Consider the following 25,545-nt stretch of genomic DNA (forward strand, 5'->3'; position numbering starts at 1 on the left):
TACCTGTGACTGCTTTTACTTAAACTGGGTTCCTTCTAAACCTCACTTCCCCCATGAGAGAAGCAAGTATTTATGTCAATTGAACAGGTGGCTAACCTGAGGCAAAGTGTATAAAGGTGACCTAAGTAAGTGGGTCAGTGCTGCTGCTTTTTATGATTTAGCCTGAAAGATTTTCTGTCCATGCACAATTTTATACAGCCTGCACACTGTGAAGGAGGTTGCAAAAAACGGACTCTGCGAAACTTCATTAGAGTATGGGGGAAATGAAGATTTTTATTGAAAATTCAGCAATCCATCTTGGAATTTTGAAAGAAAGATTCCTTGCCTCTGCCAGCTCCTCTCATTGCACCGTCCCTGTGCTAACAGAGTAACTGCTCGCCCTATGAGCAGGCCAGTGAGACCGCAGTGCAGTACTCATCGCAGGCCGGGCCAAACCCCCAGGTTGGTCTCTGCAATCGCAGAGCTTATGAGCCAGAATATCTGAATTTTGCAGCACCGACCACCCCAAGACCTGATCCTTCCCCTGCTGCAGATCTCGGCTAGCGCTGGGGCTGGAGGCCAAGTCTCGCCCCGTCCTCAGCCGGGCAACCGTGACGGCAGAGGCGGAAATGAGGACGCCAAGGACACAGCCCAACTCCTGCATCACGTGACCCACGGCGTAGCCAGCAGCCCCTGTCGCGCTTCAGCGGCCCCCACCCCGACACATGACAGCCAAGCCTCAGACCTAACACATCCACTGACGAGCGATGCCCACCAAAAGCAACGCTGGTTGCGTCCCAAGGGCTGGGCAGGGAAAAGTAGAACGGGAAAGGCGGGGCGGGGCGGGCTGTCAATCACAGAGAAACAACCACAATTAGTCTAGACTTGACCGTTAACGCGGATTAATGTAGGGTGTGAATTTTCGGCTGGTTACTACTCTGGGATTAACTCCTTGCCAGATAATTTTATTCCAGAACAAACATACCTTATTCTGAATTAGTTTATGGTAGGGTGGCCACTCTGACATTCCTTGCATAAGGGATGAGCTGGCACTTCCAGACAAGGCACGGGGCCCCCCCTGCTAGTCTGGGCTTCTACACACGCAGGGTGTGTGGCCCTCTTTAAGAGCACATCACCTCCTGCCCCCACAGATGTGATTTTGCCTGCATAGTGATTTTGCATTGACACTGGAAAGGGCAGCATGCTTTGTCCAATGCCAGACAAAACCAGGTCAGGTTTTGTCCAAGTTTTGTCTGGCATTGAACAAAGCATGTCAGGTTTTGTCCATGTCGGGGAGGGACAAAGCACCTCAACAGGCGGCTGGCACCCGGCTCCAAAACGGACGACAAGCCTCGCTGGTTTACACGGGTTTAAGGTCCGTCAAACTAAAACACTCTTATGCTTGACTATGTGCACGCATGGAGTGAGTCAGCAATAGCTCTTCCCGAGAAATTTCCCATTTAAAAGTGGATTAAGGAGAACCGGCGCGAGGCGCTTTTATTCCAGAACGAGCGTCCACACGGGGCGCCTGTCATAGCTAATCCGAAGTCACTCCACATGTAGACAAACCGCAAAGGGTGGAGGGGGGGCGGCTGGCTGCCCAGGTCGAGAACAGAGCTGCGGCTGTGTCACGGCTTCAGCTCCTCCCCCTTGCCGGGGTGCGCCTGCGCGGGCCGCCCAGGTGGCTGGGCCGCGGCGGAGCGTTCCATGGCCGGCGGCGCGGGACCATGGCCGATTGCAGCGAGGAGCAGCGCAACGAGCGGGAGGCGCTGGAGTCCATCTACCCGGACTCGTTCACGGGTCAGCCGCGGGGGGGGGAGCCCGGCCCGGGGAGCTGGCGCGAGCTTCCCTGCAGCGGGGCGGGGGTGGACCCCCCCCCAGTCCGTGCACGGCGCGCAGCTCCCCGAGCGCCTCCCGGCTGCTGCGGCGGCGTGCCCGGGCAGGGAGCTGGGGGTGGCGGAGCCGCGCTTTGGGTCGCAGCGCCACGCACCTAGCAGCGGGGCCCCCCACCTGGGCCGGTCTAAACAGGGTCCAGCGGGTGCGGGGGCCCCGCTCCTCTTTAAATACGCCGGTTGCACGGCACAAGCCTCGCGGGAGTCCTGTGGCGTTACCCTAGGCTTCCCCCGGGGCTGGGGGCAGCAGAGCCGGGCTGGCTTCTCTGCCCCCTGCCCCGCTGAGCAGAGCGGCTGGCTTGCGCTGGGTAGTTCTCGCTAGCCCCGGGCTGCTCCCTCCCAGCCCCTCCGTAGGTTCCTGACCTTGAGTTGCTTTTTGTGGCGTGTGTCAGTCTGGTTTCTCTGACACCCCTCGCTGCTGCTAGGCCCCAGCACTCCTAGGCAGCAGGACGCGGGCGAAGATCTAGGGTGAGCGCCTTTGGGCGAGCCTTTACAAGCAGGGCTCTTGCGGACACCTGGGTGGAAATTAAAGACAAAAACGAGCCAACTTGGAGCCCTGCTCTGCTTTCTTTTCTCGTTTCTGATCCTCGCCAGGCGTGTGGCATTGCTGAGTAGGTAACAGATGCTCAGTTTGCCTCCATACTTGTTGCATTTCCAATGCCTGGCTTTTTTTCAGTTTCCAACATCAGAATGGAGCACTGTGATCATCTCATCTGTCATCCCTGTAAAGCACAAAACACAGCTTTTCCAAAATAATTCATTTTTGCTTATTGCTTTGTAATGACCTGTTAGGTAAAGGAAGTGGCGGTAAATCCAAACTCTTATTTGACACTTAATTAAATTTGCAAGTGCTGGGGTGCTTTCTCTTTCAGATTCTTATTTAATTGTCTTGCTGCTTATTTCAGCCTTTTAAAATCTGTGTTGAAGTTATTTTAGCTTGTTAAGCCAAAGGTATATGAATTTATTATCAGTGACTCAAGATGCAGAATCATAGAACATAATGAAGTCATAGATTAAAAGCTGTAAAATGCCATTTGAGCTGAGCCAGCTCACTGCTAGGATTTCCTCAAGCCCAGAAAAAAGTGTACTGTAGTCTGTAACAACAACAGGGCTTAGGTCAGATTTTCAGACTTTTTGGTGAAAATCTTTCACTTGTTTATACTCCTGAATAATCAGGTGCAATTCACTCTATGACAGCCCACAGTCTGGATCTGCAACGAGAAGATAGAGTTCTCCTGTGGCCATTACTCGGGGTAGTGTGCTACAGCCTCTCTGAAAAAACTATACAAGGAACTGGAGCCACTAATCTGCAAAATTGTGGGTCTCGTGTGCCCATCCTTCTTCCCAGGTTATGCACAGTTGTCAGAGACCACCTTGTGGTGCCACGCTTCTAGGGGCTCCCTACATAGTACTCATAAAGTAACTGGTGGTTAGGACCTTGTTTTGAGGTGAATTTGAGGGTGAATTTAACTTTCATCTCTAAATTGTTCATGTCGGCAACTAATTGCTTTCGCCTGTCATATCACTTCCAAAGTTAGATTGCCTCAAAGAATCAGCAGGATCCAAGCACTTCTGTTTGCTCTGAAAAGTACTTCCCACTTTTTTCGTGCCTTTTTAAAAATATCAATAGGAGCTGATTTCTATTTTGTAGAGTTACTACATGTTCTTCTTAGAATAAAGATAGGAATGTACCCTTTGCTATTCTTCTGCTTACCAGTGAGACTGGTAATGAATAGGTAGTGAATGAGCAGCTGCATTTAGACCAAGAAAGCGCCTGGTATTCGGTATGCATATAATTAATTCATAAACAGACATATTAGCCTTTTTCTACTCAAATGATTTGTTCTCCTATATCCTCACATAGAAAAACTTAATCAAGATTAGATTTGCACTGTATCTATATCCTTTTGGTGGACAAACATTTTATGTGAGATTGGTACTATATGTACACTCTGTAATAGCAGAAGAACAAAACAGATATTAAATCATCAAGAAGAGAAAATTGTTAAACTAGGAAAAAAAATTAATGGATTGGAGGCTTCTTGTTAAATACCTAAAGATGTTCCGGTTTAATGAAATAACAGAAGCAAGGTAGCACCCATATGCTAGTGAAGAAAAGATGTCTGACTTTAAAAATCTCATTTATTTACTATTTCTTTACTTTTTTACAGTATTATCAGAAAACCCAACAAGTTTCACCATCACAGTGACATCTGAAGCAGGAGAAAATGATGAAAGTAAGTCGGTCATGGGGAAAACTTTTCTTTATAACTTTTGAAATTATAAGGCCTGATTGTTTTAAAATATTATTCCAAGTATCTGTGTCTATCTCTAGTAGATATAATGTGAAATAACCTGTTGTGGGAAATCTGGTTGTCCTCTTGTGAATGGGCTCTGAATATCAGGTAAGGCTACAGCTGTAGTTGGTGTTTCAGAATAGTTTACAATGATGTTTTCCTAGATCTGTTACTTCAGAACTCTTAATCTACTGTTAATATGTTCTGATCAGTAGATTGTGACTTGCCCAATCAGAACAATTCCTTGTGATGTTTAAAGTATAGCTTACTGCTACCACTAAATTGTAGTTTGTTGTTTGCTGGGTCTGATCCTGCTTCTGTTGAAGTCAATAAGAGCAGGTCCTTAATCAGTAAAACATGACAGTCTATGGAAAGTGTAGATTTGAAGTGTATAGCAGTTCAGAACTGCAGGAAGCTCTCAGTCAGTCACAATCGTGGTTCAGTATGTCTTCATATCACATGCTGACTAGGTATTTACATACCACATATTGTGGTACAAATTTACATACCGAATGTGGCAAGAAATACACTTGGTGGCATGTGTACTAGATTGGCACAGTACTGGGACTCCTGGATTCTAATCTTGGATTTGCTGCTGACCCACTTTATAGCCCTGGACAAGTCACTTAATCTCTGTCTTACTTTATTCTTTAAAAGGGGATATTGCTTGCTGATCTGCAGTACCTCAGAGGAGTATTACATAGACTAATTACTGGTTCTAATGTGAATTGAAGGTGTAAACAGCTAGTAAGTGCCAAGAATTATCTCCTGTGTCATGGGTAACTTTTATAGCACATCTGAGGGTTAATGATGAGTTGAGATTCGTATGTTATATTCAAACCAACTGTTATAATTATTGTAAGGTGTTAGTTCCATTTTTAAAATAGTTGTTATTTAAAAACTTGTTGTGGATTGTTAAACAAAACAAGATTGTTACTCTAATATAAACCTCAGCATTAAGAGTTAATATTTATGAAGTTTGAGGCCATCACACTAAGATTGCCTTTTGTACCGTAGCTGTCCAGGCAACCCTTAAATTTACCTATGGAGAAAAATATCCAGATGAAACTCCACTTTATGAAATATTCTCCCAGGAGAACCTTGAAGATAATGATGTCACAGACATCCTAAACCTTCTAGCACAACAGGTAAGGCAAATTAAGACTATATTGACTCTCTTATTGATGTTGTTTCATAAATCATTGGTTTGAGAGGTGAAGTAGGCACAGTAAATTCTGATGCTAACCAAAACTTAGAAGAGCATATGTCTTACGAATTGGTTTGTGCATTCTGCTGTAGGGAGTGACTGACATTAACTTGAGTTTAATTTTCCAAACTCCAAGACTTTGCTTTTTGACCGTTATAAAAAGTTGTGTGGTATATATTTAAAACAAAACATTATGTTGATTTTTTTTTTTTAAATGCCATGTAAGAATAACAGTTCAGCCACATAAAGATGCATGATCTAGCTTTAGAAATGGCTCTGTTAAACAAGGTACAAAGAACAGCTAGTAGGATAATCAGAGGATTGGAGGGCCTATCTTATGAGAGCATACTAAAAGAGCTTGGCTTGTTTAGCCTGTGGTTTGGTCTACACTACACAGGTTGACGTAAGGCAGCTTACGTTGATCTAATTATGTCAGTTCTACACTACAGCCTTGCTCTTGACGATGTAAGTGCCCTACTACCCCAACATAATAACTCCACCTCCACGAGAGGCACAGGGCTTATGTCGGTATAGTTAGGGTGACAGCAGTGTCTGTGTAGACACTGCATTACTTACTTTGGCTGTTTGCTGTCAAGTCAGTTTCATGGCAGGAATCCTGAAATTGACAAGAAAGCAGAGCAGCTAGAGCCCAGCTGTCCCCTGGGGAGCTGGGGCGAGAAGCCTGAACAGCAGGAGCCTGCTTCCGGCTGGGAGCTGAAGCGAGAAGCCCGGGCCGTGGGAGTCTGCACCTGGCTGGGAGCTGGGCAGCCTTGTCAGTTTCACGGCTTCCTGAGCTGTGACATTGACAAGGCTGCCTGGCTCCAGGCCACAGGGGAGAGCAAGAAGTCGGAGCAGCTGGACCCCGCTCCCTGGGGGCGAGATGCTCCAGGTGACTTCACCTCACTGCTCCCTGAGGGGGAGGAGGGGGCAGTTTGCTGGGAGCCTGGGCGGTAGCTGGGCTCCGAGCAGGGAGCTGCCAGCGGAGCTAAGAGACCGGGTTCTCAGCGCCCCATACTGCCTGTCTTAGATTGGTGGAAGCGCTCCTGGTGAGGACATGTACCACCAACCCAAGGAGGGAAGTGTGAACATGCACCACCATGGTAATTACTGCGGTAAAATTGATCTAATATACGTCGACTTATGTTTCTAGTATAAACATACCCTAAGAAAATGAAGTCTGCAATGGGATCTGATTGCTCTCTATAAATACATTAGGGGAGTAAACACCAGGGAGGATGGAGAGCCATTTAGTCCTTTAGTGTATGTTAGCACAAGAACAACTGGGTATTAACTGGCTATCAACAAATGCAGGCTGGTAATTACAAGGTTTCTAACTGTCAGAGAAGTGAGGTTCTGGAACAGCCTCCCAATAGGAGATGTGGGGCAAACAACTTAGTTTTAAGAGAGAACTGGACAAATTTACAAGTGGGATTGTATGAGAGAGGAGTTTGTGATGATGAGGAGGCAGGGCTTGGCAGCTGCAGTCCTGGGGATCCTCTCTCTGGTTCTTGTCTGATATTCTTAAAATCTCATGCTTAAGGGCTTCTGCCAGTCACTTGCTGAGATCAGGAAGGGATTCCCCTACCGCCCCACCCCACCCCACTTTTTCTTTTCTTTTTTTTTTTCTGAAGCATCAGAGATGGCTATGACTGGAGATAGGACATTGGATGGGGTGGGCTGGTGCTTGGAGCTGGTATCAAGCATTCTTTCTCTCAGGTGTCTGGCTGGCTGGTTGTTCACATATTCAGGGTCTAACTGATCACCAAATGTGGGGTTGGGAAAGAATTTTCCCCCAATTCAGATTGGCATTGACACTGGGTTTTTTTCTTTTTGCTTTCCTCTGCATTGTAGGTGCAGGTAGCTTGCCAGGATCATCTGCATATATTTCGCTTAATGAATACCCTGCCATTGCAGAGGTCTCCAGCACTGGTCCCTCCTATTCTCTGCCAGTGGCACATAATAGTTTAGTCTACTGTGGGCTGTAATTCTTTGGTCTAATTTTGGTTGTTGGGTTTAGTGTGTCGGTGTTGGGTGGTGGTGGTGGCCTGTGATCTCCTGTATATCAAAGGAGATGATCTGGTGGTCCCTTCTAGCCTTAAACTTTGAGTATGACAAAGTAAGGTTCAATTGGCTCCTGTATTAGGGTTCACAAACACAACAACAAAACTCTGAAATGGGAAGGCTCTAAATAAATTGTTCTAACACCTCTCCTGCTCCACAACTTTTGCCTGGCACAGATGCCTTTGATTGTATTGAACAGTTTTGTGTAAATAAGTTGCCAGGTATTAAGACTTCCAAAATAAAGGAAAACTTGCTAGGTCTTTGGACAACTAGAGTATAAGGCAGTATTAAGGCACTTAAGAAAGAAACTAAAATCAAGACAAGACCTTGCTATTAACTGAGCTAGCTGAACGATCCTAGCATGCATGTTTCTCATAGGACTGGTAACAGCAGTGAGGACTGGGGGGACAGTGCTGAAATGTGGTCTTCGCTACCATATTGGCTTGTATGGGCAATTAGTAAGCACCTGTGGGTATGTCTACCCTGGAGCTGGGAGCGAGCCTGCTAAAAATAACTGTACAGATGTTACAGCTTGGGCTCTCAAGCCCACCCAACCCCCTGGGTCTGAGCTCGAGCTACTAACCTGAGTCTCCTCCAGAGCCACATTGTCCACTTCGCTATCTTTAGTGTGCTGGCTCAAGCTCCTTTAGCACGAGTCAGCCTACTGGGCTGGAAGGCTTGCTGTGAACTGCAGTGTAGACATACCCAGAGTGGCTCCAGAAATTCATGACTAGGGAGTTCTATCCCCACCTGCTTTAAAATTATTTAATTTAACAAATGTGTTTGGGTTTTTTTGGTTAATTAGCAGCACCCTGTATCCCCTTCCTGCCAAGAGTGCAGGCTATAATCAGATGGTATTGGTAACCTGTTGTAAAGATAGTGACTAGGGATGTAAAAGTTTAACCGGTTAACAGATAAGCATCAGTTTTGGTTAACGGTTAAACTCCACTGCTGGCCCCATGCGGCAGGCAGTGGGGTCCCACATAAAATGTGGGGGTGCTGCAGCACCCCCTGCACCCTTAGTTCACCACCTATGTGAACTCCTTAACGGTTACTCATTTAACCATAGAATTTTATAGGTTTAACGGTTACTATTTTTAAACCCTATTTACATCCCTAATAGTGACCTGAGAGAACAGTGTTGATGTTTTGCTGCTCTTCCCTCCTCTCTCACCTGGGATCATTTTAAGTGGCTTAAACCCAGTGAAATAAATTTGACTAATTTCCAAAACTGGTGCAAGGCAATTCAGCAGTGAAACTTGCATTCCTACAAGACTAAGCATAAGCAGTTTCCAAACAGGCATAATGTGTAACCTCTCTGTCCATGGTGAATTGCCTGTCTGAGGCTGCCGCCTTTTATGTTGCAGGCAGAAGAGAACTTGGGGATGGTAATGATCTTCACTCTAGTGTCAGCTGTACAAGAGAAATTAAATGAAATAGTGGATCAAATAAAAACAAGACAAGAGGAGGAAAAGAAACAGAAGGAAAGAGAAGCAGAGGAGGCAGAAAAGGTGGGTGAAGTATTCCATTTTCAGCTAACAGTTTTCTGGCTTTCCTTCCTAAAGGTGCTGTGGTTGAGGTAGGATTGATTAGCAGTAGTATTGTCCCAGACACACACAACAGGCAGAAGCAATATTTAAAACTTCAGAAGTAGTTGAAGTCAACACATTGAGCACAACTTCCCTGATTTATTAAATCATAAATATTGCACTTTCCAGGTTGAACTTTTCTGGCATTGCTTTGAAAGGTTTGGGGATGTCCTCTGACTACTTCACTCCCTTTGGACTCCCAAACAGCACAGAGAGTGGACACTGACATCATCCCTCTAGCCAAATATTCGTCCCTGAAATGAGGGAGTGCCCACTTAGCGCAGAGCTGGCGTTAACCAGCGCCATGCCATACTCCGTGTGGCTTTCATTTTAAGTGGAAGGAAGGGATGAGGAGCAGGAGGGACTAGAGTATATTGCATTACCCTCACACTGTTCTCAGATGTTGAACAGTCCCTGCGGGACCGTGGCCAGCTGTTGGAGGTTTGAACAGCCTATACAGTTTTCTGATGCTTCCTCTCTCTCCTTTATAACATGAATGCCACCAAGAAGTGGGGCAGCTCCACTCCTCTGTCAATTGACTTGGTGGAAAGGAAGTTGGATGGCTCAAACTCTAGAGTCAGCCAGACCCATTAGCCTCTTCACTGTAGCCTGGTATTTGTTTGCCACCACTAAGTAGCTCTTCCCATTCTCAAGATGTGTTAGAAGAAATTCCACCACTGAGTTTTCACTTCCTTCTTTTGGTAGCAGCTAGAGGGCTGTAGGACTCAATATCCTTTCAGTTTGGATCCCATCGCTATAGGTCTGTTCACACACTCATGCTCTTTGGTGTTTCCCAGATATTTACACCTCAGAGTGCACTGCATTTCTGAAATCCTAGATTACGAGGTTTGGCTGTGGGCTTTTACAAACACAAAGCACTCTGGAAGCCCCATCGTATGGAGGAATGTGATTGCACAGTAGGGTCATTATGTAGTTGCCATGGTGGAAGGAACAGTTATTCTCCTCTTCCTCCATGATAGAGGAGAAGTCTTGCTGGTCGTATATGTCACCCCCCTGTGTGGTACAGGTATTAAATATAAAGTTGTTCTGTGGTTTTAGGAATTTTAATAACAGATATTCATATACAAAGCATATCTGTCCAATCCATCCTTAGCACTCATGTACACACCCCTTTTTCATTGTGACTTGACCTAAACCACTAATAAGGTGCACTACCCACCTGTGTGTATGCTGCTTTATCTTATTAGTATTACATTATAGATCCAAATCAAAACAGGAATTTTCTACAATAGTCTTCTGTGAATAAATTTGAAAGCCACACATAAAAACGACTAAGAATATCACACTTTTCACTTTCTTATTGTAGTGGGGGTTAATTTGCTATAAGAAACCTAGTTAAAATTGGTGCCTAGTAGTTACTGCCTCTTGGCATACAATAATTTCAACCATAAAAGAGAATATTAATCTTAACTCTTTGCTTTGCCACTGGAATCGTAACTTTTTTTTCTTTTACAGCTATGTTTCCATGGCACTCCTGTTACAATCGAGAATTTCCTAAGCTGGAAAGCAAAGTTTGATGCAGAGCTCCTAGAAATTAAAAGAAAAAAAATGAAAGAAGAAGAGCAATCAGGCAAAAATAAATTAAGCGGTATGACTTTGCAATTTCTCCAAGTTTGCCAACTTATCAGACCAGTATGTCAAATAATGAAACCATGTCCAAGAATTTTATTTTTATAGTAAAAGATTAGTATAGTATTGTCAGATGCAAATCAAGGTCTGATTGTTAACGGGGAAGATTTATCTTGTAAACTAAGCATTAGCTTCTTATTGTTGTGCCTTAGAAAGGAGGCTTGAGCATTTGCGTTGGCGCAACTGTGAGTCCTAAATGTTTCCATTTCTCACATGAGACCCATTCAAGCATCAAGGAATGGTGAGGAAAATTGGAAAGGGGAGGAAAATGGAGAGTGATATAAGATAGTATTGCACTGTGTTGCACTGGAACATATACAAAAAGAAAAGGAGTACTTGTGGCACCTTAGAGACTAACCAATTTATTTGAACATATACAGTAACTCCTCGCTTAACGTTGTAGTTACGTTCCTGACAAATGCGACTTTAAGCGAAACGACGTTAAAGCGAATCCAATTTCCCCAGAAGAATTAATGGAAATAGGGGGGTTAGGTTCCAGGCAAATTTTTTCCACCAGACAAAAGACTATTTTGTGTGTGTGTGTGTGTGTGTGTCTGTCTGTCTCTCTCTCTCTCTCTATACACACACACGCAGACACAGTATAAGTTTTAAACAAACAATTTAACACTGGAACACAGCGATGATGATTGTGAAGCTTGTTCGAGGTGGTGAAGTCAGAGGGTGGGCTATTTCCCAGGGAACGCCTTACTGCTAAATGATGAACTAGCAATTGGCTGAGCCCTCAAGGGTTAACTCATTGCTGTTAATGTAGCCTCACGCTCTACAAGGCAGCAGGAATGGAGGGAGGGGAGATAGCATGGCAGACAGAGACACACACCCTGTGTGAGAGAGAAATGCGCATTGCTCCTTTAAGGATGCTGACCCCACTCTAAGTACACTGCCTTTTTAAGTTAATCAGCGAACTGAGATGGAGAAGCTCCCTCCGTCCTGAGCCCTGTTGTGTGTATCCCGCTGCTCTATGGAAGATGGTGTAAGCGGGGTGCAGGAGCAAGGGGGAGGGGGACACCCTGACATTAGCCTCCCTCTCCTTCGCACGCGGGACGTGTCTCTCCCCTCCCCCCCCCCACACACACAGCGAGCAGGACGCTCTGGGGAGGGCAGGAGCAGCACATGGCAGTGGGGGGAGGGACAGCTGAACTGCCAGCAATTGATAGCCTGATGGCCAGCTGCTGCACAGGGAACTTAGGGGAGCGGGGAGCTGATGGGGGGGCTACCGGTCCACCCTGGTTCCAAGCCCCCACCAGCTAGCTCCAACGGGCTGCTCGTCCTGCAAGCAGTGAACAAAGTAGGCGGCTGCCAAACGACGTTAGAAGGGAGCATTGCATAACTTTAAATGAGCATGTTCCCTAATTGATCAGCAACGAAACAACGTTAACCAGGATGACTTTAAGTGGGGAGTTACTGTAGATTGCCAGCTCCACATTAAATTATTTAGCTGAATGTAGACATTTGTATTGTTTCTGGTTTGTTACTGCAAAATAGGTGATATATTTGTTAATGCATGAGACGGGTAACCAGTATAAGGAAGACACAATGTCTTGTCCTCTGAGAGGTTTAGAAGCAGGGTTAGGTGGTGATGCAGTATTCTTACTGTCCATATAATTCAGTTTGGTCTGGCCATATGCCATAAGAGGGAGCAAAGTGACTATCAAATGGGCAAAGCCTGAGTTACCAGTAGGAATGGTCTATGCAGAAAGAAATTTTCACTCCCAGACAACTGCACAACTTGGTTGTGGCTGGAGAGGAGTCGTGATTATGGCCTATCATTGACCCCTTTCCTCCAATGGGATTACAGCCTTGTAGATCCATATCTTCTTTTTTTAGGACCATGCTGGCCCACTGAAAGTATCCCTTCCATGTTTAAAATCAGGGCAATGCTGCAGAGCTTGGCTCCATGGCACAGAAAGGGTGAAGACAATACAGAGACTTTCTGCTGGCTGACCTCCCACACAGTTAAACACAATTAAAATGATGCATTTTAAGCCAATTTGCTTGTGCATGAAGAGAACCAGGATTGTGCCCACAAAGCAAATACGAACGGTGACACTTGTGTGAAATAGATTGATATCAGAGATGTGGCTTCAGATCCTGAGGTATTGACTTTGATGGGAGTTTGACTGAATAAGGACCTCTGGATTTGGCCCCTGCAGTGTCAGAGTTTTTTGCAGTGTAGCTGTAGCCTTGTCGGTCCCAGGATATTAGAGAGACAGGGTGGGTGAGGTAATATCTTTTACTCAACCAACATCAATTGGTGAGAGAGACAAGCTTTCGAGCCACACAGAGCTTCTCCTCATGTAACTTGTGAGGATATATGTTTTTTAAAAATTTATTAGGCTAAATTAATGGAAACGTATGTTTGAAAGGATTTTGCTAAATCTGACATGTTTTAGAAGTCGTGTAGTAGCAATACAAATATATACTGAAGAAATTTAATATGAACATTAGGCATGTTAAATGGTTTTCGAGTAGACTGTAGAATAGTATAAAATGAATTCCTTTAAATTCTCAGAAGATAGGTAATATGAGCATGGAAAGAGTCATGTCCATTTTTACAAAAGCTTCCATTTTACTTTACACAGACACATGGTAGGAAGGGGAATCAAATACATGTTGAATGCAACAAACATGGGCCTGATTGGCCCAAGTGAGTTCATGGAGATGACGATCTGACCTGTTGTGCATAAATGTGATGGATCCACAGCACCATATTCTTCCTCCTTGACACTTCAGGAGCATTGTGTATGGCCTTCAGGCTGCAGGCAAAACCAGAGGAGACAGTGGTGGTATATCCTTTCTCTCAGCATTGATTTCATCTGAGGCTGCATTAATTCTTGCATGGAGCTCTTTTGCAGGGCCTGTCTCACCTGCAAGGGAAGGAATCCCAGAAAGATGGACAACATCTGCCCAGAAAACTTAAAATTTAATAGATGAGATAGGCAAAGAAGTAACTGGTCCAAGTATAGTCTGAGGAAAATGCCAGGGGTACATAAATTATCAAATATTACTTCGATGTTATTAAATATCAAAATTCTAAAAGACTCTTACAAAATTTCATGTTGCCTGGTTTTAGTAACTACATTCTAAGCTATCACTAATTTTAATATTTATTATTTCTTTTAGGAAAACAACTATTTGAAACAGATCATAATCTTGACACGTCTGACATTCAGTTCTTAGAGGAAGGTAAACTTCCGGTTTTTTTCCCCTGTTATTTGCACTGTTGAAAGACTTGTTTAGAAATCTGACTAAACTTCAAATTGTGTAGCTAAGTTATGGTTAAAGCTAAGATTTTGTCACGGTTATTTTTAGTAAAAGTCATGGACAGGTCACGGGCGATAAACGAACATTCACGGAGCCCATGACCTGTCCGTGACTTTTACTAAAAATAACTGGGCGGGCAGAGCAAGGAAGGGGGCAGGAATGGAGTCCCTATGGCCGCAGCAAGGTCGCAGCCACGGGGTGGACTCAGCCCCCGCTCTGGAGCTGGCCGCAGCTGCAGGATAGGGTGCGTGGCTCTGACTGCAGCCACCACCAAGCCCTGGCTGCAGTGTAGGATGGGGGTGTATGGCCCCCACTGCAGCCACCAGGCTGGGGCATGTGGCCCTGGCTGCAGCCCCTGCCAAGCCCAGGACGCCATGGGGCTGGGGTGTGTGGCCCCAGCAGAAGCCGTGAGACTGGGGTGCATGGTCCTGATTCCAGCCAGCCCCAGTTGAAGGGCAGGGGCATACAGTCCTGTCTCCGCCAGCGTAGAAGTCATGGAGTTCCGGTAATGTCACTGAATCTGTGACCTCCGTGACTAAATCGTAGACTTAGTTATGGTTAAAAGCTGTCTTAAATGTTTGTTTAATGTGGGGAGAACTTCTTTAGCAGAAATATTGTGAAGTAGTGTTTTTTTTAAAAAAAACAAACAAACAAAAAACCAAACAAACCCAAAACACTTAGAGCATTAGCAAAATATGTCTTCTTATAAACCAGCTTTAAAAGAGTTTTAAGTTAAACCAATGTAATTTTCTCATGTAGCCAAGGCCTTATTAACTCACTTGATGCACAAGAAGCAATAGAATTCAGCTGTCTCTTGGCACCTTAAAAACTAACAGATTTATTTGGGCATAAGCTTTTGTGGGTAAAAAACCCACTTCTTCAGATGCATGGACTCCATGTTTTTTACCCAGGAAAGCTTATGCCCAAATCTGTTAGTCTTTAAGGTGCCACCAGACTCCACATTGTTTTTGTGGATTCAGACTGACACGGCTACCCTTCTGATACTAGCTGTCTCCTGGCTTTCTTGACTCTTTAGGTCTTTTGGAAGTACAAAAACAGTAAAATCTTACTTTGTCACTGATATTGGCAGATAACTCTGAATGCACACAAGTAGAAGAGGCTGTTGAATTGGGGAGTGTATATTTTTATGCAGGTCCTGCCATGTTGATGATATCATCAGCAACTTTTATAGTAGAAGAATAGACTGCTATGTACAGTTTATTTAAAGGCGTTCGGGTCTTCACCAAGTTTTTTTTTTTCCCCATGTAAATGACCTTTACTTTAAAGCATTAACTTTTGAACCATATGGTGGCCCTAATTCAGTGTGCAGCTGGTCCTACTCCTGTCAGTGACCAAACGCCAACTGACTTCAGTAAGAACAGGATCTGGCCCTAAATCAGGATGTTGCTTTGGTGCCCTCTACCATGGGCACAGCTGAGGTTTGCATGACAACATGAGACTGAGTAAGAAACTGCAGTTTAGTTTTAAATAACTCCACTTTAATAGAGTGCCATATTGTAACTCTGACATTAATACACAATGGGAAGGGGGTGGATAAATCTCAAACCTTTTCTATATTGTTACCTTTTAATTGAAAACAGATGCCTCCTGTGAAATACTTGCAGGTGAGAAATCTAAGCCTGGGATTGTTTTAAGTGGCCAGTAGATGTCACCATTGTTCCATGCAGACCCAGCTGTGACATAGTGCAGGTTTTATCAGTCATTTCTTTAGCTGTCTCAGAAGGAAATATGAACATGTACAAAGCTGCACTTCCAGCATCTCTCTGGACTAGTCTACACTAAAGCGCTAAAGTGGTGCAGCTGCACCGGGTCTGGTGAAGACGTTCTCTGCCAAGGGTGGGCAAATTTTTTGCCACATCTGGGTTGCAAAACTGTATGGAGGGCCAGGTAGGGAAGGCTGTGCTCCCCCAAACAGCTTGTCCCCCCTGCCCCTATCCGCCCCTTCCCACTTCCCACCCCCGACTGCCTCCCTCAGAACACCCGACACATCCAACCTCCCCTGCTCCTTGTCCCCTGACCGCCTCCTTCTCCCCCCACTCCCCGGAACCTCCACCCCATCCAACTGCCTCCCCCTCCCTGTCCCCTGGCAGGCCCCCCAGGACTCCCACGCCTATCCAGCCCAACCCGTAGTTTGCCCACCTCTTTTCTATGCTGACTGGAGAGAGCTCTCCTGTCGGCATAATAAAACCACCTCTGAGAGGTGGTAGCTGTGTCCACACTGGCACTTAGGTCAGTGTAACTTAATGTTGCTCGGCAGGGGGGTGGCTTATTCAAACCCTGAGTGACATAAGTTATACCAACATAACCTGTAGTGTAGACAAGCCCTAAGACTTGCTATGACCACCACTGAAACCTTGAAACGATGGGGTTTTTGTTGTTTTTTGTTTTTTTTTGTGGAAGTACACGTGTTTAAATTTTATCTGCTCTGCTTTTTCCCATTAGACATCATAAGTGATTTAAATATAGAACTCTTGAATATATTTTTCATGGTTTTTTCCCCATAAGTCTGGCCTTAGCAGTTACTTAAAATATAATTTTATTTTTCATGTGTGTAACCAATAAGAAGGATCGACGTATGAAAAAGGGTGGTTGGCTTTAAAGAAAAATTTGTCAGGTTTTGTTGCTTCCTTGTAAATCTCATATAGCTTTGCAATTTTTCCCTCTGTGTAAAGTAACTGATACTGCTTCAGGAGCTAAATTCGTTTGGAAAATTTCAGACTGTTGCTTGGTGTGCTGAGAAGAGGGAGATTTGAGGCATATGGAAAGAACTTATGTTGGTCTAACCAGCATTCTTCTAAACTGCTGTAGGTCAGATGTTCTCAAATAACATTCCAGTAGTTGCTGTCCTGAATGCGACGTGTGGCATTATCATGTTAGATGTAGTGTTTGAGATGTTGTGTTTCTAATATTCCCATAGACCCATATTTTGCATTTAAGCATAGAGTAGCTTCATACACATGTCCCATTGATTTTTTTTTTATTTTTCTTTTTAAATTTATTTTCTTACTTACACTTGTGTTTGCAAGATTGGGGCCATAGAGACCTTGCAGCTTCCAGGAACTGATACACTTATCTTGGAATGAATCGGATAGTTGCCATCTCTTGGAACTAGCAGTGGTAACATCAGTTCATCAATTGGCTGTGGATATTTTACCTATGTCACAGTCAGCTCTGTTAAACACTGGGGTGGGGAAAGCATCATTATTCTAGTTAATCAGAAATGAGGGGTGGGGTTGTTCCTCCACCTCTCCCCATTCTGTTCAAGTCAACATGTGTGAACCAAACAGTAAAGTTCATTAAATTTGGACCAGCAACATGGAATAACTGTAAATAGTTGGCACTGGGGAATTGTTTTCTGTGGTGAAGCAGAGGACTCAAAGGTTCTTAGACAATCTGATCTTTTCAACTAGCTCAGAGGTTTTCAACCTTTTTTTTTTTTTCATTTGCGGACCACTGACAAATTTCAAATGGAGGTGCGGACCCCTTTGGAAATCTTAGACGCAATCTGTGGACCACGAAGGGTCCACGGACCACAGGTTGAAAACCACTGAGTTAGCTGATGGAGAAGTAGCAGAGCAACACGTCTTTCTTTTCTGTCTGAAGAATGAGGGAAAAACCCCTAATTTTCTTTTTCCTGTTTCCATAAAAATCCATAATAAAACACTGTTTTATTTTTCCCCCCTTACAGCTGGAAACAGCGTGGAAGTGGATGAATCCTTGTTCCAGGAAATGGATGACTTGGAGTTGGACGATGAAGAGGATGACCCTGATTACAACCCTGTTGATTTAGATAGTGACTAAACTGAAATTGCTGAACTGGCTGTGTCATTAGTATGCTTGGACACATGTAGGGAGAAAGAGGCAGTCAGGAAAGCCACAGCATCTGTGGCTCTACCAAGCATGTATTGGTTTTCATTTTTGAAGGAAAAAAACCAAACTCTTTTAATTTCAGGAGAATACTCTTCTGATGACTTTCATCATAATTAATAAATTGGCTTTAACATTTCGAATGTGAAATGTTAGGCATATTGTTAACCTGTATGAGGTCTAGAAACCCAGACATCTGTTCTGTTCTCCCTTCCCACTTCAATAACTGCCCTTGAAGAGATCAGACATGCAAGGTGGAAAGGTGCTAGGGCAGATGCTGCATGGGCGGCAGTACAAAGGTGTGCTGAGCACCTGTTCTGTTCTCTTCAGCCTGAGATACGTGTGGAAGTTCTGGTGAAGAAATGGGGAGTGCTTACTATAAACCTGCTCTATCTGTGGGACTCTACAATGCTTCGTATCCAATTTATTAATGATGCTTGTAACCGTTCTCATTCATTAACGGCTAGAGAGAGACTGACTGGTGGTGACCTTCCAACTTCACACCACCTCCTCAAAGTTCCATGTTAGATGATATCCTTCCTCTTCCCCATACTACAGCACCACCACCAATAACACTGCTGATGTTAAAGATAAAATAGTTTCTGCATTAGAAAGGTGATTTGATAACTTGGCCATTTCAGGATACATAGGGTTTAAAATTGACATCTTGGATCCAATTTTTTTAAAAGTAAAACCAGAGCAGTAAAAACCCTTTAATTGCTTTTCTTTTCAAATTTTAACTTTCTTGGCCATAATCCAGACAAGAATTTGGAAAAAAGTTCTAAAGGGGGGACATGGAGGCCTTAAAATAATTTTCAAACGTTTGATAGATCAGTTTGAAAGGCAACTTCTATTTTGAACTTGTGCAGTAGTTAACCTTTATTGAAAATGTTATAAAAACAATTTAATTAATGGGACTTATTCTCTACAATCAGCAGAGTACAAGACCACACCATTGTCATTAAACTTGAGTAACAGTTCAGAATACTGTGTCTCTCCTAGATACCATGGCACCTTGTAATTACTAGGTGTGGCATTACGTTGAAGTCAACCGTGGTGAAAAGTCTGTTAGTGCAAGATAGAGCGAAAAGATCCAGCCAAGCTGCAGGAACCAACATGCAGATGTTAGCTCAGCTGTTTCCTTGGCGTTAGAGTGGCATCAGCTTGCTCTGTGCTTTGCTGCACTGTTTTGTGTTCCACAATAGTACAGCTAGGAGAAGAGCAATAGGATTGCTGGAAGATCACAGGCTATGGAGAGAGGTGCGAAATGGAAGACTATTGCTAATGAGAGGAAGATGTAGCATGTGAGTGTGGGTCTAAGAGTAAGGAGGATGCTGTATTTGGCTTAGAAGAAGGAACAGGAGAACATTTTAAATGGAGAAATAGAGGAAAGTGAATAAACCAAGGCAAGAGATATGAAGCAAAAGTGGATAACTGAATTGGGGAGGGAAGGCTAGTGAGATATGGAGGGAGGGGAGAAGACACTATTGTAACTCCTCTGCGATTATAGATCAAGCTGCAATAGATGTTTGCTATTGATCATCAGTTATAAATGAAAATCCAAGGATCTCAGTGTTGCTAAATATTTTAGCAGGTTTACTTCTTGTTTATGAAGATACGATCTCGCTTCCTCTGATGGAAAAATATTCATAATGTAATATAACATTTTTCAAAGATGACTTGAGGCTCTTTTGAATAAAGTAGTTTGGGATACTGTATACAAAAGGAACTAAGTACAGGTATGCCTTGTTATCGTATGAGTGATTGTTCAAACAATAACTAGGCATAAAGCTAATTTCAAGACAGAGGTCTCTGAATAAATTGGGATCAGGGAGCTGCCAAGCCTCTAGATGATGGAGGTTTGTGTGCGCACTCTAAATTTTAATGTATTTTTAGTATGACTATTTTAGCTATCAGGGCTTCAAACAAGTTAATTTTTTTTGTATGCGGAGTGTTTACTGCTATTGCCACATTTGTTCTGAGAACTAGAAATATTTAACTTTTAGTTACATATTTAGAAATGGGAACCTTCAGCCCAGAAGCCCCTATGTAGCATGATACTGTCACATTCTGGGGTGCATTTCAGACCTGTGAGGGCTTGTCACTGCTTGCCCTGCAACCTTGTGTGCCTCAGTGCTTTACTGTTGTAGCTCCCAATCTGGGCCACCCACAGACAGCCTGCCAGCATACAGGTCACACTCTGAGTGTCCGCATATAGCTATACGCTTGGTCCAGCAACTCTGACCCCAGCAGCCTGTCAACAGCATACTAGTGTCACACTGACTTCCAGCAACCTTGGTTACTACTTTCAGGATGACCCCGACACGCTCCCAAATTTTGGACTGTTCAGTTATTAGAGGTCCTTTGCAGCTGTAAAGGGTCAAAATTCAGCTGTTTGCTATTCTCCTGGAGTTATCAAACAGTTCAGTTTAAACACAACACTGGATTAGTTTGTAGTTAGATAAATTTATTTCATTTTTTAATCTTAAAATAGGTTTTAAGTGAGTACAAGTATTAGGTATTAAAGTCAGAAATGGTTACAAGAGAAATAAAGACAAAATGCTTTCTAGTAGCTAAAACTTAACAAGCTAGACTTGGTTCAAGGTAAAATCCTTACCGCAGGTTCTCAGCAACACAGATGACCATATTCTCTGTTCAGGGTTTCCCCTCAGAGTCAAAGAGGTGGTTACTGTGTCTCTCTTAGGTGAAAGAGAGACAGAGGCAGGGAGAGATCTGTTGGGGGTGTTTTTGCCCCTCCCTTTTATAGTCGAGTCACCCTTTGCAATGGATTCTTCTAAAGATTACCCCTTAAAGCAAAGTTTATTCAAACAGTAAAGAAGGTGACATGGAGTTGGGTGGTGAAGGTGGTTCCTTGCTCTTTCTTCTCCCCTGTGTATGCTGAAATGCAGATTTGCCTTATCTCCTGCCATTTCCCCTCTTGCTGTCTCAAGGATCCTGATTACTATTTATATGTACATTGAGGTAAACACACATTTTGTTGTGTTGGATAAACCTGTTGAACAACTTTTGCCAAGGCAGGGCTGGGTGGGTTTGAATATGTGCTGACAATATCATACAGGGGGCGTTTATAACTTTACATATAATGTTGCTACATGTAGTAAGAAGATGGCCTGAAACATAAGGCCTTGTATCAGAGACCTGGGATAAAGTAATGGTCATAACTTGCTAATATAAAGCAAAGTTAAGTTGTGAGCAAAAAGTAGGCCCGGATCACAGAATCTGGCAAGAACAGGGCTGATATTGCAGAAACACATATTCCTAAGTAGTGCTAGGCATAAGAATATAAATGCAAACACATTCCAGAAAGGTGGTACCAGAACACCTTGATGCCAGCACATTCCCCAACGATAACAGAAACACACTGACCCATCCTAAAGATAAGGTCAGGATGACAGTATGATGGATAGAGATGTTTGGATCAAACCAACACATACAAGGTAATTGGTGGCACCCTAATACATCAGGGTCAATACGTAATTTTTTTGATTTGGTGTGTAAGAGGTATCTCAGAGGGAGTGTCTTTGGCCAGCCTAGGGAGCAGTGGACAGTCCTGCCACTGACTGAGCTGCATCCATTGTCACGAGCATACATGTGCTAGTATCCTTGTAGAGTCTGCCAGGTGCTATTCCTGTGCTTCGTCGACAATAAACCTGGCTGGGTGCCTTCGCTGCTAAACCAAGTCTTGTGGTCTTATTGGGCAGTTCGATTGAAGCCTGCTAAACTGGGTATCTGGCCAGAGCCAGTGCAGTACTCAGAGAGAACACGTGCATGCAGCCAAACATCTGATGACACTACATACATTTCACCATGATATTTTTGGCCAGAAAGTTACTCGTTTCCAGATGATACCTTACAAAAGATGTTTTGTACAAAAATATATTACAATAGTATGTAAGGTGTGAATACAGGAGTGTTTTTGGTCACAGTTACAGAACAAGATTATCCATTCATATGACTCAACTACTTGTTTAGAAAGATTTTGGTAGTCATTAGGGCGGTCAAGCGATTAAAAAAATTAATTGTGATTAATCATGCTGTTAATAATAGAATACCATTTATTTAAATATTTTTGGATGTTTTCTACATTTTCATATATACTGATTACAATTACAACACAATATAAAGTGTACAGTGCTCACTATATTTTTTATTACAAATATTTGCACTGTAAAAAACAAAAAATAGTATTTTTCAATTCACCTAATACAAGTACTGTAGTGCAATCTCTTTATCGTGAAAGTTGAATTTACAAATGTACAATTATGTACAAAAAATACCCTGCGTTCAAAAATAGAACAATGTACAACTTTAGAGCCTAGAAGTCCACTCAGTCCTACTTCTCGTTCAGCCAATCGCTCAAACAAGTTTGTTTACATTTGCAGAAGATAATGCTGCCTGCTTCTTGTTTACAATGTCATCCGAAAGTGCAAACAGACATTCACGTGACACTGTTGTAGCTGGCATCGCAAGATATGTACATGCCAGATGTGCTAAAGATTCATACGTCCCTTCATGCTTTGGCCATCATTCCAGAGGACATGCTTCCATGCTGATTATGCTCTTCAAAAAAAAATAGTGCGTTAATTAAATTTGTGACTGAACTCCTTGGGGGAGAATTGTGTATCTCCTGCTCTGTTTTACCTGCATTCTGCAATATATTTCATGTTATCGCAGTCTCGGATGATGATCCAGCACATGTTGTTCATTTTAAAAACACTTTCACTGCAAATCTGAAAAACACAAAGAAGATACCAATGTGAGATTTCTAAAGATACCTACAGCACTCGACACAAGGTTTAAGAATCTGAAGTGCCTTCCAAAATCTGAGGGACGAGGTGTGGAGCATGCTTTCAGAAGTCTTAAAAGAGCAACTCTTTGATGCAGAAACTTCAGAACCCGAATGAGCAAAAAAGAAAACCAACCTTCTGCTGGTGGCATCTGACTCATGATGATGAAAATGAACATGCATCAGTCAGCAGTGCTTTGGATCGTTATCAAGCAGAACCCATCATCAGCATGGACACGTCCTCTGGAATGGTGATAGAAGCATCAAGGGACATATGAATAGCGCATCTGGCATGTAAATATCTTGCAGCGCCGGCTACAACAGTGCCATTCAAACACCTTTTCTCACATTTAGGTGACATTGCAAACAAAAAGCAGTCAGCATTATCTCCTGAAAATGTAAACAAACTTGTTTGAGCGATTGGCTGAACAAGAAGTAGGACAGAGTGGACATGTAGGCTCTAAAGTTTTACATTGTTTTGGTTTTGAGTGCAGTTATGAATAAAGCAAAAAAACCCCAAAACCAACATCTTAATTTCTGGCAACTTTAAGGAAATTCCATATTTCAAGAAAATTAAAGAAAAAGCTCAGAAAAACTAGAATAGACTGAAAAACCTAATTATGACCACACACTCCCATGTCAGTTCTGTAAGATCATGTGAAATACATTCTCCAGTCCCACAGATGACTTAAGTAAATGGCTTCTTTTCAGTGTCATTCCAGACCAAAAGAAAGTGGGAGTTGTGGGTGTGATGTTGCACTCTATATGATTTTATAAAAATATGCTAATGAGTGTGAATATAATGTAACTGGAATATGCTTCATGCAAAAGGTCTCTTGTAAGGTATCATTACAAAGTTTATAATCTACTGAGTGTGGTCATCCTATTTGTATAAATGTATCACTCTTGTATCTGAAACCAGAAATATGAAATATAACTCTGAGGTCCTATTGTAGTTGTACAAAGTGTGGGCCATTAATAATGGTTTGGAATCTTAATGGCTCCCATTAACTAGGACAATTGACTGTAGATGGCTCTGTTTTACTTGTAAGTCTTCCTGTATACGTGTGGGCTGGCAAGTGGGTAATGAAGTCTTACAGAGAAGTGATCATGTCACCTGAACTGGAATCCATCTTTAACCTGGTGCTTTTCCATTGAGAAGGAGGGGTGGGAACCCAGAGGGACAAAGGATTCCCGCCTTATGCAAAAGATATATAAGTGGGTGGAACAGAACAAATGGGGCGGCCTTCATGAGAAATCCCCTAGCTACCATCTGAGCTGGAACTAGGGCTGTACTGGGGAAAGGACTGTGCCCAGAGTAGGAAGGTGTCCAGTCTGTGAAAGAAACTTATTGAAACATCTCTGAGGGTGAGATTTTATCTGAATTCAGTTTTATTACTGAACTAGGCTTAGACTTGCGTACTTTATTTTATTTTGCTCGGTAATTCACTTTGTTCTGTCTGTTACTACTTGGAACCACTTAAATCCTACTTTCTGTATTTAATAAAATCACTTTTTACTTATTAATTAACCCAGAGTATGTATTAATACCTGGATGGGGTGGGGTGGGGGGGGGGGACAGCTGTGCATATCTCTCTATTGGTGTTATAGAGGGCAAACAATTTATGAGTTCATCCTGTATAAGCTCTATACAGGGTAAAATGGATCTATTTGGGGTTTGGACCCCACTGGGAATTGGGCATCTGAGTGTTAAAGACAGGAACACTACTTAAGCTGCTTTCAGTTAAGTCTGAAGCTTTGGGGCATGTGGTTCAGACCCTGGCTCTGTGTTGGAGCAAACTAGCATATCTGGCTCAACAAGACAGGGGGCTGGAGTCCCAAGCTGTCAGGGAAAGCAGGGGCAGAAGTAGTCATGGCACATCAGTTGGCAGCCCCAAGGGGGTTTCTGTGATCCAACCCGTCACAGTGGATTCTGAGACCATGGAGTTAAAATTGTCACTTGGGGTCTGAAATCACAGTTGCCAACTTTCACATAGTAAATAAGCACCCCAACTTTCACAATAAGCCAAAAATCAAGCTAATCCCATTTCAAAACAAGGCCAAAACAAGCCAATCCCTAAGAACCCCAACACTCTATGTGATTAGATCCCCCCGGCGTGCAGTCTGGGACTGTGGTGGGCCTGCTGTGCACCCCTGACTCTCTCCCCCCTTGCCCCTGCTTACCGGGAGCCAATCAAAAAAAAAGAAGCAACAAGCTGCAAGCCAAACAACCTACAAGCCAAAAAGTAGCCGATAAGCAACTCACAAGCCAATTAAGCCAAAAACAAGTCCAATTTCTGTGTTGTTTTTCCCATGGGTTTGGCATGTCTGCCTGAAATGTCTCTCTTCGAAGTCAACTGCAAAACTCCAATCGTTTTCAGTGGGCACAGGGTTGAGTCTCAGAGGTGTGCTTAGTGCCAGTTTGTACACATCAGCAGATGACACTGGCATCTTACTCAAAACTGGGCGTAGGCAATGCCTTCCCTATGGGGATCTTCCCAATCCCTAGGCCACACTGAGGACATTTTTCATTAAAATTTAGCAGAAATGTTCCTTTGTATGGCTTAATCCCAGGCTCCAGCCATAGGGTTTTAACTGCCATCTTTATGCTGATGATTCTCAGATCTACATCACCATTTCTTTTTTTCCTCTTTCCATTTCTCCTGTCTTCCTTAATCATGCTGCTGGTATGAAAAAGTTGGCGTGAAAGTGTAAACTAGTATACTATCGTTTGAATAAAGAAAAGGAGTACTTGTGGCACCTTAGAGACTAACAAATTTATTTGAGCATAAGCTTTCATGAGCTACAGCTCACTTCATCAGATGCATTCAGTGGAAAATACAGTGGGGAGATTTATATACATAGAGAACATGAAACAATGGGTGTTACCATA

The 25,545-nt window shown here is 43.3% G+C and overlaps 1 protein-coding gene across 1 annotated transcript; it reads left to right on the forward strand.

The window, feature by feature from the left end:
• The first annotated feature begins 1,624 nt into the window (after positions 1-1,624).
• RWDD1 (RWD domain containing 1) lies at positions 1,625-19,307 on the forward strand. The gene is made up of 7 exons (XM_074948286.1): positions 1,625-1,779; positions 4,043-4,108; positions 5,186-5,316; positions 8,804-8,947; positions 10,502-10,634; positions 13,817-13,879; positions 17,667-19,307. The coding sequence occupies exons 1-7, from the start codon at positions 1,707-1,709 to the stop codon at positions 17,777-17,779; spliced, it is 723 nt and encodes a 240-aa protein (XP_074804387.1). The 5' UTR covers positions 1,625-1,706; the 3' UTR covers positions 17,780-19,307.
• The last annotated feature ends 6,238 nt before the right edge of the window (positions 19,308-25,545 follow it).

The sequence above is a fragment of the Natator depressus genome, chromosome 3 (assembly GCF_965152275.1).
Source record: "Natator depressus isolate rNatDep1 chromosome 3, rNatDep2.hap1, whole genome shotgun sequence".
Taxonomy (NCBI): Eukaryota; Metazoa; Chordata; order Testudines; family Cheloniidae; genus Natator; species Natator depressus.